At 33.8% G+C, this 14520-nt stretch overlaps 1 protein-coding gene across 1 annotated transcript; it reads right to left on the bottom strand.

Moving 5' to 3' along the window:
* Window positions 1-13503, bottom strand: LOC105331764 (CTD small phosphatase-like protein 2). The gene is made up of 12 exons (XM_034462963.2): window positions 13381-13503; window positions 8815-8966; window positions 8347-8470; window positions 8068-8181; window positions 7795-7896; window positions 7115-7358; window positions 6705-6816; window positions 6326-6412; window positions 3020-3162; window positions 1749-1875; window positions 1284-1379; window positions 1-208 (listed from the first exon to the last, which is right to left on the bottom strand). The coding sequence occupies exons 2-12, from the start codon at window positions 8962-8964 to the stop codon at window positions 146-148; spliced, it is 1362 nt and encodes a 453-aa protein (XP_034318854.2). The 5' UTR covers window positions 8965-8966; window positions 13381-13503; the 3' UTR covers window positions 1-145.
* Window positions 13504-14520: the final 1017 nt, after the last annotated feature.

Genomic DNA, 14520 nt, shown 5'->3' with positions numbered 1-14520 from the left:
CCACGCTTTTAATGATAACAAAGTAACAAAAGGACAACCCATTAATATGAATCCACTTCATACAGAAAACCAAGGGAGACATGAACAACTCCTTGTCAGTAAAACGCCTAGCTGACTCAGACTGGATGCCGCGACCTTGACCCTGTCATGGAGGAATCAGTTCGTGGAGCTTGAATCGGCTGTGGATGTGAGGGCGGACATCTTCATTCTGAAACCGCAAAAATTGCACGCCGTGTAAAATATTGATACTAGTACAGAAAACAAACACTGTACCCCATGAAAAAAGCTTTTCACGTGTATTTAACTGGCTAACACTTCACATGACAACACAGAAAGTTACAATGATACAATCTTTAATCTGAAACATTGTAAAGGATAAAATAGATAAGGCAGCAACAACTGCAGACAATATGGAAGATTGATAGTTGCATGAATGTTAGTAATGGACTTAACAACATTATAAATTATGGCCCTATGCTCCCCGAGGAATGAACAGTAATAAGTAAGTCAACACAATTAAAATAGCAAACAAATTCAGAAAGAAATTGAGAATTTGTTTTGACCCAATTTCAAGCTAAATTTGATTTTAATATAGGAAATTATTTTTTTAAAAATTCTCCAGATGAAGAAAATTATTTTGTCAGACCAAATCATTAAATGATTCAGATTTGCCAATTACCCCCCCCCCCCCCCTCCCCCCACCACCCCATCAAAGCCCTTCTACACAACATATCCTCTACAAAGTTGAAAGTTCAAAAGAAAGTGCACACCCCCTCCTCCTCTACAACATATGTGTTATAAAAAGTGAAAAGCTGTCAATATGACAGCAAACCGGGTTTTCTTTTATGTGAACTGTATCCATAATCCATGTCAACCCTGAACTGATAAACACTACCTACTGTATCTTGTGAAATGGAGTACCCTACATGCAATATTTTGCCAAAAAATGACTAAGTTCAAAAGCTGGTATTTTTTTCATAAATCATCAAAAATCAAAATCCTAGCAATATGCATACCTCTGATATATGTACAATTGATGTGCAAAAGAACAACTTCCTTTCTTCAATTCTTGAAAACTGTAGGAGGATTTATCCATACAATGAGGGTACCATTTTGGCAGCCGCACGCCCGCCCATTCACCATTTTTACCATTTCAATAACCAGATTTTTCCGTTGGAAAACACGCTTACCCTATGCAAAAAAACTCTGAAGAAATGGACCCCCCCTCTCTAAGATTATGTAGTAAATATATATAGTATATATGTAATGTTATAAAACCTTACCCTATGTACAAGACTCTGTAAGAATGGGACCAGGTTCAGGAGCTCCCGGTCGTTCTTGTCCACAAACCAGCTCTCGATCGGAATCCCATTGTCAAGCTACAGACAGAAAGAAAATCATATCAACTGATAAATTATCAATCCTTTGAAATCAAATTAAGAAACTATAATAATTCTACAAAATGGACCTATCTGGGTTGTTAAAATTAAAACAGGAAAAAATCTCACAAAAAGAAAACTTGGGAATGTTGCTACACAAAATAAATCAAATCCAAGGCTGAATTTTTTTTTTATGTTGGTTAATATAGTTCAAACTTGTAGTTTAAAAGAGTTATCTTTCTTGAAAAGCAGACATGGTCATGATTTTTGTCCTTTTAGTGTTTACATTGTTTCAGTAAGGTAAAACAAAATTGGACTCCTGATTTATCACAGATTTAGTCAGGAGTTAACATTACATAGCCCACTGACCTGATAGCCAAACGCCTGGGGGGAGTTGTCCACTATGATGGTCCTGGAAAGGTCACGACCCAGGATAGTCAGGTCTTTGATGTAGTTCCCATTGATACAGACGCAGTGTTCACGGAACAGCCGATGTCTGTCACAAAGAAGACAATAATATAGGATAGCATAATATTAGAGACAATATATTAGAGGCAGTGTTCACAGAACAGCCAATGTCTGTCACAAAGAAGAAGACAGTAATATAGAATATAATTCCCATTGATATAGACGCAGTGCTCATGGAACAACCGATGACTGTCATAAAGAAGAAGACAGTAATATAGAATATATATATCTTAGAGACAATGACTGATAGGTTCACAGAACGACCGAGGCCTGTCACAAACAAAGAGAATGTAACTATAGCTTCTTCACAAGCATTAACCAATCCTCATCAATATATTAGAAAGAGGCAACATCATAACTAATAAAGCTTTACAAAGGTATAATCACTTTGTGAGGTAAACTCACTTGTTGAGTTTTACTCGCTTCAGGAGTTATACTTGTTTGATAAGCTATTATCACTTGATGATCTGATGGGCTATTATCACTGGAAAAGCTATTCTCAATGAGCTATACTCAATTGATGAGCTATACTGACTTGATAGGCTATGCTTGATGTAAAAGTTATTTAAGAAATGAACTCAATGTCTGCGGATTATAAAAAAGCGTAAATTGCTCCAACCCAGGTTATACGAGTATAACTTGGGTAGATATTGAGTTCATTCCTTATAATTTTATTTTCTGGAATTTGCTGTACAAATTGAGTCCGTTTTACTTTTAAAAATGATATAATTCTGTTCAAAATTCAAACGTAACGTCAAGTGAATTAGTACGTTGGTGCATTGTGACGTGTCTTGTGACGTGCAAACCAGGTTATACAAATTTAACTAAATTTTTCTATCCAATCAAATGCCGCGTTACAACCATAATTAAATTATACTCATTTGAAGAGCTGATGAGCTATACTAATTTGATGAACTATGTCACTTGATGAGCTATAATCACTTGATAAGTTGTACTCACTTGAAGAGCTATATTCATCTAATGAGCTATATTCATTTGATGAGCTATATTCACTTAACGAGCTATATTCACTTAATGAACTATATTCACTTAATGAACTAAAGTCACTTAATGAGCTATAATCACTATAAAAGCTACACTCACTTAAAGAACTATACTTGATGAGCTATACTCACTTAATGAGCTATAATCACTATAAAAGCTACACTCACTTGATGAGCTGTTTCTGAGGGTCCAGGATGTTGACCAGTTTGTCTGCGTAGACTTTCTTGGACGCTGTGAACAGGATGACCTCAAACATCTCGGACACAGTCTCCAGGAATTCCCGGAAATGGGGGCGAGTTCGGACAAACACCTGAATTCAATTAATAAATTTTTATAGCTTGCCATACATACACAGTCCTATTCTGTTGTCTTAAACTCAATGGGCCTGACTCAAAATGTCTTAGTCTATTGTCTCAAACTCAATGGGCCTGATGAAAAATGTCCTTAACATTTGAGGTTGGAACATATAGAGAAACAGTGGATTTGGACATTAACACGCTTCATCATAACTTTGGTGCTTGATGCATTAGAGTATATATTCAACTAAATTTACATTTTCCAGTGTTTTTGTCTACGATTAAGCTAAGAATCAGTTTTGTAATGTGTAGTCCAATAGATTTTTTCAATGAATATCTAATAGTACAATTGCTAAAAATTATATTAATATACCTGATAAGGAATCATTCTTTGAATATTATGAGGTGATCAAATACAGTCAGATGTGATCAAAACTATCATAAATTCTTTTGAGTTTTCATATGTCTGATCCCTTCGTATTTGATCACATCATAAAATTAAAAGAATGATTACATCATAAAATTAAAAGAATGATTACTTTTTCCTTAATTAAATACAATATTTCACTCTGTGAAGCAAAAGTCCTGTGCTTTTATCATTGGCAATACAAACATAAATTTGAAGAAAGATTCCTCATATTTTGTGTTACATAGATGTTTATGTGTATGCTTTCATCATACACATAATTAGGCCAAAAAAAAAATTATTCCTGTTTCCTGTCGCCCGACCGACCCTATCTTTTACCCTCCGACCCTAAAAGTTTTTTTGTGATCATGAAGATGACCAAGTCTTCTGAGTTCATAATCGTGTAAATTAACCTCACTGGCGAAAGAATGATAGAAAATTAATCTACAGACATTTTTACTGCATAAATATACCTTGTGGTGAATAACTTGCGACTATCTTACCTTCAGGGGTTATAAATACGGGTGATGCAACAACATACTGTATATTGGAAATTACAAAAACAATGTTTATTACTTTAAATCCTGATATTACAGTTAGTCAATAACCTGTTATTGATTAATAACTGCAATAAATGTTAAAATTATCATAAAACTGCTTTCTATATTATCTTGAGAATTAAACAGATCCTCTACATAACGTACGGTACTAAGTGGGTCAAAGGGTTGGACTAATACCCCAAATACATGGAAGTACAGAGAGTGATTTAGTTTATCATGTTGATATTGACATTAAGCTATTACAATACAAAAATATTTATCCAGAAAAGGATAAATACATTCAATACACGTAGATTAAATTTTGCAAATAATATTAGTTTTTATTTTTAATTAAAAAATTAATCTATTTTTTTTCTTTGCCTGTTGTTTTCTATACATTACATGCATCAACAATACAAAGACCTTTGGAAATTTTAAATCATATATTTTCATACTGAACACTGGGAATATACATCTCTCTCATTATTACACACATGCTCCAAGTTTTTAAAAATAAAATATTTTTTAAAAATAAAATTTTTTTCCTACCTACCTACCCTAATTTTTTTGGTCAAGTGACAGGAAACAGGAATATTTTTTTTTTTGGCCTTACAAACTCTATACTGATAACCAACTTTCATGTGTGACAAGTTTATTTCCTAATTTACTTCCTAAAAACTGGTTTGCAACGACTTATGTTTGCGACCCAGCTTTAATCAGACGCATGTTTTTAAAACAACTATTTGGACATTTGACTAGTTTGATATTTGATATATTCGTGACAATGATGCTCTTGCGAACCTTGCAAAATTTCTCCCATGCAAACTAGAACTGTCCTAATGGGACTAATACCCCCGCTAGGCTAATTTCAAATGGGACAAATAATTGAATTGAATAATAAAGGTTTGGAACACATACAAAAAAAAATTTCTAGAATTGTAAAAAAAAAAAAATTAGTTAACAAAGAAAAATTAAAATCAAAATTGTTAGAATTTCACTGTAAATACATATCTATAACAGTAATACATTTACAAATGTTTGTATTTGATGATATATTTTTTTAATTTAATTGATTTAAAGAAAAACCAACAAAATGACAATAACCCCTCCCTTTGCAGTGAATAGAAATACCGGTAGCCGAGCAATGCTCTTCTGTTGATAAAACTTTCAATATCTTTCTAATAAGAGTCTTGACAGATGCAATTAGTTGTTTCAAATTTTCCTCACTTTCTCCTATGGCACAATGGAACTCCATATCAGAAAATTGATCCCATAGGACTATGATTTTCTTTGATGAACTTGTTAAATTTAATAAACTCCCAAAACATTACCATAATTACCATACTATGTAAAAATATGTAAAAAAGAAAATTTAATATTACAAACAATTTTAAAATTGCCAAAACACTACAATCATGTCAGTAATTTTGAATTTCATTTAAATTAATGCCCAATAGGGTCACTTCATCAATTTACTTGACAAATAAATTTAAACAACCTCTAAAAATAGTTTAACTTCTTTATTAATAATTATAATTAATAAAAAAAATGATAGACCTTTTGGTTTACATGAAACAGTTTTAAAATAGCCCCAAAACCATCACCCATTTTACAGATTATCAATTTCCCCTAAACACATGCTCCATCTGAACCATGGCTCAGATAATGGCTCCCTTGGGACAAATGAATTCAGCCACACTTGTCTTTGATGTTCTTATTAGCTCCTAAGAATTTATCATTGACAAACAAAAACTTTGCATTGTCAGTTGATAGAATACTTATAAAAAATATTTTTTTTTTATTAATTAAGACATAAAGACAAAAAACTCCATCTGGATGTATTTATATAAATATATTTTAGAGTGTTTTCTATTAATTAATTAATAAAATCTGTAAGGATTACCTCCCTTACTTTTCAACATTAGTGTACAATATATAGAATAAGGAAAATGAAAACTGTCATAAAATCATTAAATCTTGTCTGATCTTAAAAAAAATTGCAGGTGCACATCTTCATATGGTGTTCAACATATGTACAAATTTTCAAACTGTTCCATGCAGTAATAAAAAATTCTATAGGGGGGACAAAGTTGCGTCTACAGACAGACGGACAGACGGACGGACAGACAGACGGACAGACGGACGGACAGACAGACACCAATATACCCCCCTAAACTTCGTTTGCGGGGGTATAATAAAAATGGTTTACAGTATTTGCATAGAAAGTATTACCTTATAGGTCACATCTTCAAACAAGACGGGGAAGGTAAATGCTGCATCCTCCAACTCCGTGAGGCTACAATGCACTAGAGTCTCGTCCTGTCATAGAAAGTAGAAATTGAAAATAGTAGAATGTCATTGCCCTGTCATTATTGATGTAACAATCTGCTCTGTAAAGTTTTGATATAAAAAAGTTGAAGTTATGTTACAATGTCTCTGTAAAAGAAATAACAAAAATATCCAAAAAAATATTCAAAAAAAAAAATTCGAACATTTTCATAAAGTTAACAGAACAGATCCCTTTACATTAAAGAAGTGCATGATCCTGTCAACAGATGATGTTGGCCCGTACAAACATTGACCTGACCTACTCTTTCAATGTCATACTAACCAGGTCAAGGACGAGGGAGAATTCTGGCGAGCTTCGAGTTTTCAGTGGTAGAGCGGGGTTACGTGCCCTTAGATCCTCCGTCAAAGGGGGCAAGTTTTTAATGAAAAGGTATCTGAAAAAATCAGCACCATTTTTATTCAACATTTGTTTAGAATTTAGAAAATAAGTTCACATTTCTCGTTTTTTCATCCATTTCACAATTACAATTTCTCCATCAATTAATTCTTTTGTAAGTGATACTCAACTCAACGAGTTTAAATATCAAATAGACAAAACCAATTTTTTCCTTCAATAAAAACTATTCTAATTCCATTTTTTTCCCCAAAGCATTAGCAAAACTCAGAAGAACTTTAACATTTTTACAAATCAAAATTATGCATAACATTCAGAACAGAACAATGGTGACCTACGGATCAAAAAGTTCAGCATCAAAATCGTCAGCTATGGCTTCCTCTTCCTCCTCGTATATCCCATACTCCTCCTCCCCGAGTCCGTCGCACTCCATGGTCTCCGACTTCCCACACACCACGTGGTTGTTGTTGCCTTCCAGCGCTGGTTTCTCATTGGTGCAGATCTCCACGGGGACGTTATAGGCGGGGTGGTCAGTGTGACACACCTCTATCGGGATCTCCAGCGGTTCTTGGTTCTCTTTGGCTGTAATGTCACAAGTTTTTCCAATAATACAAACGTAGTTTACATGTGATGTGTTTATCAATTAATACAACCAAGAAAGCCCATAAATTTGAAATGTGTGTTGATTTTATTGCATTTCTATCGCAAAAAAGTCCAGGATTGTCACTGAACATGAGATTCTCTGTTATAACAGCATCCTTTTCTGCAAGCTTTAATCTTAACTTCTACACTTGTACACTACACCATTTAAGTGCACTTGATATACAATTATACAAAATGTTTACATCAGTGTAGACAAAAAAAATTAAGCTTAATCAAATGCCCCTTCATTGGACCTACAACCTTTGACCCTTACTTGATAAGACCTATACCTATAACCTTTGATCCTTACTTGATATGATCTATACCTATAACCTTTGAACTTTACTTGATAAAACCTATAACCATTGACCCTTACTTGATGAGGCTCCGTCTGACTCCTCCCCCTCATGGTAATGGGTCACGCCCCCAAAGTCCAGAGACTTGGCGATACTCTCCATCCCCTCTCTCTCTTCATGCTCTGTGTTAAAAACAACGAAACAAAGAACTCCAATTATTTATGGACAATATTGCATATTTTCTTTTTTATAAACTTTTTTTGAACATATTCTTATTGATATTTGTCATTATTTAATTCCATTATGAAAACTAGTCAAAACATTCTCCTTTCAAAATAACGGAACATACTAACCTCCTTCATAGCAGTGGTACACGGGGGAAAAGATGGTTCCCAGCATGGGTACGCGGAGCGGGGAACCAGTCTCTGGATTTTCTTTGTGAATTTTCAATGGTTTTTTGTGAATGGCTGCAGGAAACAAGCATTAAAGAAGAAATCATAAGTAAATCAAATGTGGCAGTTGCAAAAAATTTTTTTTGTCAACACTTCATAGGGTCTGAAGAAACTATTTTTTTTTTTTTTTTAGATAATGGATAAAAGAATGATCCTGTGGATTGGAGGAGTGGATCGTACCTGTTTTACTGACTTCAGGGGTGGAAGTTATGAAGCCCGCCCCAAGCTGGTCAGACTTGTCGTCCTTTGGGATTGGACACACTCCGCCCTTCCTCTGTTTCTTTGGTGGGGTACGCTGCAATTCCTACAGAAAAATAATCAAAGGCAAAAATTTCTATAACAGGCAGTTAAAGCATAATTAAAAACATGTAGAAGGAAATATTGCTTTTCTTTATTTGAGGTTTGCTGATGTACTCTGAACCAATGTCCCAATATGAAAAATGTTAATCATAACAAAACAAGCAAACAAATCCTGACCCCTCCCCTACTTAACTTGACCCAGTAACAAGCTATGGATATGTCCCTCCCTCCTTAAACCTTTTTCCCAGTGGTGGGCCCATTTCCAAACTTTCCTCCCCCCTCTTTTTTACATTGACCTTCATGGTGACCCTTTATTTACCTTGACCCGCGTGGTGACCCTTTATTTACCTTGACCCGCGTGGTGACCCCCGTCCTCTGCGGTGTAGCAGCCTCAGTCTGGTCGTGGCGTTTTCTCATCCTGGTTGTGGCGGTTGCCGAGGAACCGCCCAGTTTCCGGCGGAGCTGCATGCTGTCTTTACCGCAACACTCCAGAGGCATTTCTGTAAAAAAGAAACAACAGATTCAAAAAGACTTGTTAGAACCATTTTAACAAGGACTTGGACTTTGGGTACTTGTGTCAAACACCATCGTGATGAAGGCATGTCAATTTCATTGCTGGCCATTCAGCCATGGCTCTTTGAAATCAACAAGATTTTTCTGGCTTTTGGGTTAAGACTATGCAATTACTACTTTATACTAACTTTGAAACCAGTGTCATTTTTAACTTGTTTTGATGGAAAAATAGATAGTGATGTCTTACTGAAAGCCTACAGCCTTCTTAAAATGGTTCTATGAACAACACTGATACAGTGGGGACTTTTGAAGGATAAACAAAATTTAGATGGAAAGCATCAATCTAATCAACAGAACTGTTTCCAGCTACTGTCTGTAATTTTTAAGTCTTTCTTACAGCACTATATATAGAGGCAGTATCACATCACTGCAGATTGAGGCATTTCAGACCAAAATAAAAACAACATTTCAAATAAGTCAGTAAGTGAATGATAGATTGGATCAAAATGAGAGAAACTTATTATATGTCTCAATATTGTCTGTAAATTCAAGATAAAAACAAATTACAATGTTTTAAGCTCTGTTAAAAAAAAATCCCAGAAACATTAAAACATGGTGTTCTGTAACAAAGGGAACCCTGAATAAAAACGATACCAACCAAAAAAGGGGATCAAGAAATTAAAGGATCATCTGAATTCTAATTGACTTATCCTGGTTTTAGTTTTAGCGCTTAGTAGGGGTCTAAAAATAATTTGAATGAAGGGGATTACTCAACAGATATGTCATGTACACAATTAATGTTTGTAACTGTGAATTAATCACATAATTTCATTGGCTAATTAAAAGTTTAATCAAACGCCATAGCACTAATTATAATTGACACAGAAAGACTTTTTTCCCCCATTTCTTCAGCTGTTGGCAAAAATATTAAAGGTCCAAATTTGAAACCATGCATTTGATGCCAGAAAAAAAATAGTATTAAAATTTTTTTTAAAACAATGTAAAATATTGTTATTTCCACAAAATCAGTGTTAAGAAGAGGAGCATCAAGATATCCCAGCATTATAATTTCCTAGTAGAAATTTTAGAATGTGGAATTGTAACAAACTATGTGCTATATTTTACTTAAAAGTACATGTACACACATGATAATTTAGTCCTTTTTGCCATTTTTTATCCTTCTTTTCATTATCCATTATCATTTTTCATTTCTATGACATTTTTTTTCTCACACTTCTGCATTCTGCAATGTTTTTATCGATTAGTTTAAAAAAGTTTTTAGTAAGACTACATGTACAAACAAATACTAATGCTACATCTGTACCTTGATCTCTAATAGAAAGAACTTACATTGTTATTTTGTCTGCTGTTCTAACCTATCACTGTTACATTGCATACTAATGTATATAATGAATAAAATACTTCTTTAATTATATTAGCTGCAGATCTGTAGCTCTCTGGTTGAAAAAATTCGGATAGACAAACCAGAGAGCTACAGTTCCAAGCGTTGTAAAAACCTCCGATTTGCGCCACCGTTTTTGTGTCGCTCGCTTCGGGAATTATATCCGACTTTAAAAGCATTCAACTGCCTAAAAAATTGGATTTATCAATTAAACATATAGTTTACCCTAACTCTGCTAACTTTGTTTTCCTTTCAATGGTTCACAACGGCCATCCTTCGCCTTGGAATGTCATCGTTTTAAAAAAAACTCGCCTTATGACAGCCATGTTTACCTAGTAGCGAGATTTCGGGTGCGTCGATTTACCCAAATGGACCCAAATGAACCCAAATGGCGATTAAAGTGGAAAACAATTATAATAACATCCTTATTACTAATATTATCACTTGTTTTAGTCATTTCATGGGGTTGTTAGCCGTTATTAAGAAAAATAAAGACCCAAATGGCGATTCAAGCGGAAAACAATTATAATAAAATCCTCATAATTTAGGGAAAATTATTTTTAAAAAGTTGTTTTATTTTTATATAATATATATATATTTATATTATTTGAATATAATTACATACATTATATACTTTTACAAATCGAGATAAAATGCTCCATCTTTATTTTTCAAAAACAATTTTTAAAGATATAACAGTTACTGAAATAATTTTAATTATTGTTATGGACCTTCGGCTTTTATTTTTCCAAATTTCCCTAAATTATGAGGATTTTATTATAATTGTTTTCCGCTTGAATCGCCATTTGGGTCTTTATTTTTCTTAATAACGGCTAACAACCCCATGAAATGACTAAAACAAGTGATAATATTAGTAATAAGGATTTTATTATAATTGTTTTCCACTTTAATCGCCATTTGGGTCCATTTGGGTAAATCGACGCACCCGAGATCGCTACTAGGTAAACATGGCTGTCATAAGGCGTGTTTTTTAAAACGATGACATTCCAAGGCGAAGGATGGCCGTTGTGAACCATTGAAAGGAAAACAAAGCAGAGTTAGGGTAAACTATATGTTTAATTAATAAATCCAATTTTTTAGGCGGTTGAATGCTTTTAAAGTCGGATATAATTCCCGAAGCTAGCGACACAAAAACGGCGGCGTAAATCGGAGGTTTTTACAACGCTTGGAACTGTAGCTCTCTGGTTTGTCTATCCGAATTTTTTCAACAAGAGAGCTACAGATCTGCAGCTATAATTATATATGACAATATTAAATAATTTGTCAAACACAAATTATCCACTATATGTTCTTGTACGTACCAGTAACAATATTATAACCATATGCTCAAACTACCCCTCCCCTTCCCCCAACCCACCCCCCCCCCCCCCAAAAAAAGAAAGAAATTATGATAAAATATTTGCTCACATTTGACACGGGACTCGCTATAATTTCTAGTTTCAAGTAGTTGATGACATTTTTTTCCTCTTTCTAGCAGTATTTTATCTTTCTGCGTACAATAATTAAGGAGTAATATCCAAAATAGATAAACATGTACATGAGAAGGTAACTTAAGATAAGATAGGTGGGAGTGACCCGATCACGTCTTCTGATTGGTCGACAATAGGGACGCACTCCTGGACACAACGAGTTCACGACAGATGTAAATATTCGGTTTTAGTTTTTGCACCACTATCTATTGTACAGATATTATGTCTTAATATCCAAAATCTGGATTTACAATACAACACTGACAGAAATCAGCAATATATCTACATGCTGGTTTTATAAATAATAGATTTTGGTCTTTGAGGCACCATTTTTGGTAATAATTTTGAATAAACACTTTTACAGATTCCAATGTGAAAATTTTACAGGTGACCATGTGATTTTGAAACATCATTCCAGGCCTGTTTATCATATGAATTTTTCAAGTTAGGATAGTATTCTTATATTTTCCTTTTGGCTGAGGGAAATTTATAAACTTTTTTTTTTTTGGAGAAATGGGAGAGGATCAAATCCTCACATCTTTGTGGCTGTGTTGTTATTGTTTCAATATGTCTTGTGATTTAGTTACAAAGCACCATGCTTATCGAAGCAGAGAATAAGGGTGAATTAATAAAAAAAAGGCGAATAAATAAAAAAAAAGATACAAAAGTTGGAAATTTGACAACACACATGGTAGTTAAAGAATACTTATCTAAAGTGAACATTATCGATATTCAAGATTACTACTTTTTGTCATGAATGATCTCAACTTCATTCATATTCATTGCATTTTACAATTCAAAATTTTAAAGCTATGGAACGCTTTATCAAATACAGTGAAAAATAATTATTATATATAACACTTCTAAATAATCTAAGTTTTACAAATGCTGTAAATCCTATGCATCAAACCCCCTCCCCCCCCCCCCCCTTTTAGCCAATGAAGTGCGACCATTCATCGTTCATCGTCTTCAGTCTGTTCTAAATTACAAACCAATACAGACCCAATTATACCTAAGAATAATTTGCAAACAAAATTTTGAGTGTTTATTGTAAAAGTTATGCCTAAAATAAATGCAAAGCCCAGAACATGTAAACAAACATTTGGTGACCCATGTCAGTTTATAGAAATCTAGGTCACCATGACGTCACAGATCGAAGCGAGTGATTCATTGGAAGTTTCACATCTAATTATTATCATTTTGGAATCAATTGAAGTATAACTTTAGAAACAACGTGCAACATGTTGAATCGGGTTGTCATCTTCAGTAAATGAGCTATCATCTAAGTCATGTTCTTTTAAATTTCGATCTGTCCCAGAAAAACCGAAATACAAATGGGGGAACTCTCGCGAGTTTTCGTCGATTTCAAACCTTCACAGTTCCTCGGTTGGGCGAACATACGATAGATTTCTAACTTGCGATTGTTTGATTTTGGAGTTCATTAACGTTAAATGAATGATACTTGTTTGTCAAAAACGAACGACATTGCGAGAAATAAATCAAACTTACCCTGAACGTGTGCTTGTGTTTACATCACTCCATTTCGCGCGTAGGATCAATTCCCCGGATGTAGGCCAATGCGCACAGCGAAAACATCCTGTTTATTATTCCGAACCCGATCAAAATAAAAACGCAACGACGAAAGCATGGAAACAAAAGCTAGATTTATATTATCTTTAGAAATAAAGATTAAAACTTGAATATTTTTTAAAATTTATTTATTTTTATCTTTTTTTATTATTATGATATGCTCACATGTTATTTTTTATTTATTCTTAATGCACAGAATAAAATACAAATTTGGTAGTGTCACTATTGAGTCAAATTGTACAGACAGTAGTCGATGTGTATATAATCGAAATACGACGTGGAAAATTCAAAGACATTTCTTAAAATAACATAGTAGAATTACCGAAAATATGATTATACTAAAGCACATGAGACCAATGCAATCTGACATATCAATATAATGCATATAATATCTTACATTCTTAATATATAAATTCTTTATTCATCTTACTGGAAAGTGGGGAGGTACTAGCAAGCTCCATTATATATGTATGAAATCTTAAAAAAGAAAAAAAAGACAGTATTTTTTGTTTTAAAAATATGAGAATATACCGGTATATCAATGTAAATGACATTTTTTTTCATTAACACTAAAATATATATGCTGTTATGTCGCGTTACGTACGTAAAAAACGTCGACATAGAGGAAGTAAAAACAGCATTAACAATCATAACGTCATACATGAAAAATGTGGGTTGATAGATATTTTATATCAATGCAGGAGTCGATTTACTTGAACGATAGGCGTGGTGCATTATACAAATAGTGCCTGTCTGGGAGGGTAACAGTTGAAAATGACATCCCAAGGAAACCATTTGTCAACCGACGCGAAGCGGAGGTTGACAATGGTTAGCGAAGGGTGTCAATTTCAACTGTTATCCTCCAAAACAGGCACTATTTATTTTATTATACTGAATGTCTTACTTTTACGAAAATGTTGCTGCTTTTATATAGTCTACGGCGAACCGTACGCGCATAATTTATGCGTATGTAACAATTCGTTGTGTTGCCAAGTGTGTTGCTAAGGCTGAGGATAATAAAAATGATTACCAACTGCGTCTAAACCAATCAGATTTCAG

Source organism: Magallana gigas, chromosome 1, assembly GCF_963853765.1.
Source record: "Magallana gigas chromosome 1, xbMagGiga1.1, whole genome shotgun sequence".
In the NCBI taxonomy this organism is placed as follows: domain Eukaryota; kingdom Metazoa; phylum Mollusca; class Bivalvia; order Ostreida; family Ostreidae; genus Magallana; species Magallana gigas.
This window is presented reverse-complemented; position numbering and strand designations above follow the sequence as displayed.

Coding starts and splice junctions, on each gene's coding strand:
- LOC105331764 (XM_034462963.2), bottom strand. CDS start 8,964: ATGCCTCTGGAGTGTTGCGGTAAAGACAGCATGCAGCTCCGCCGGAAA. Junction 8,182..8,346: donor CCCTGAAGTCAGTAAAACAG/GTACGATCCACT, acceptor TGTTTCCTGCAG/CCATTCACAAAAAACCATTG. Junction 6,817..7,114: donor GATGCTGAACTTTTTGATCC/GTAGGTCACCAT, acceptor TGATTTTTTCAG/ATACCTTTTCATTAAAAACT.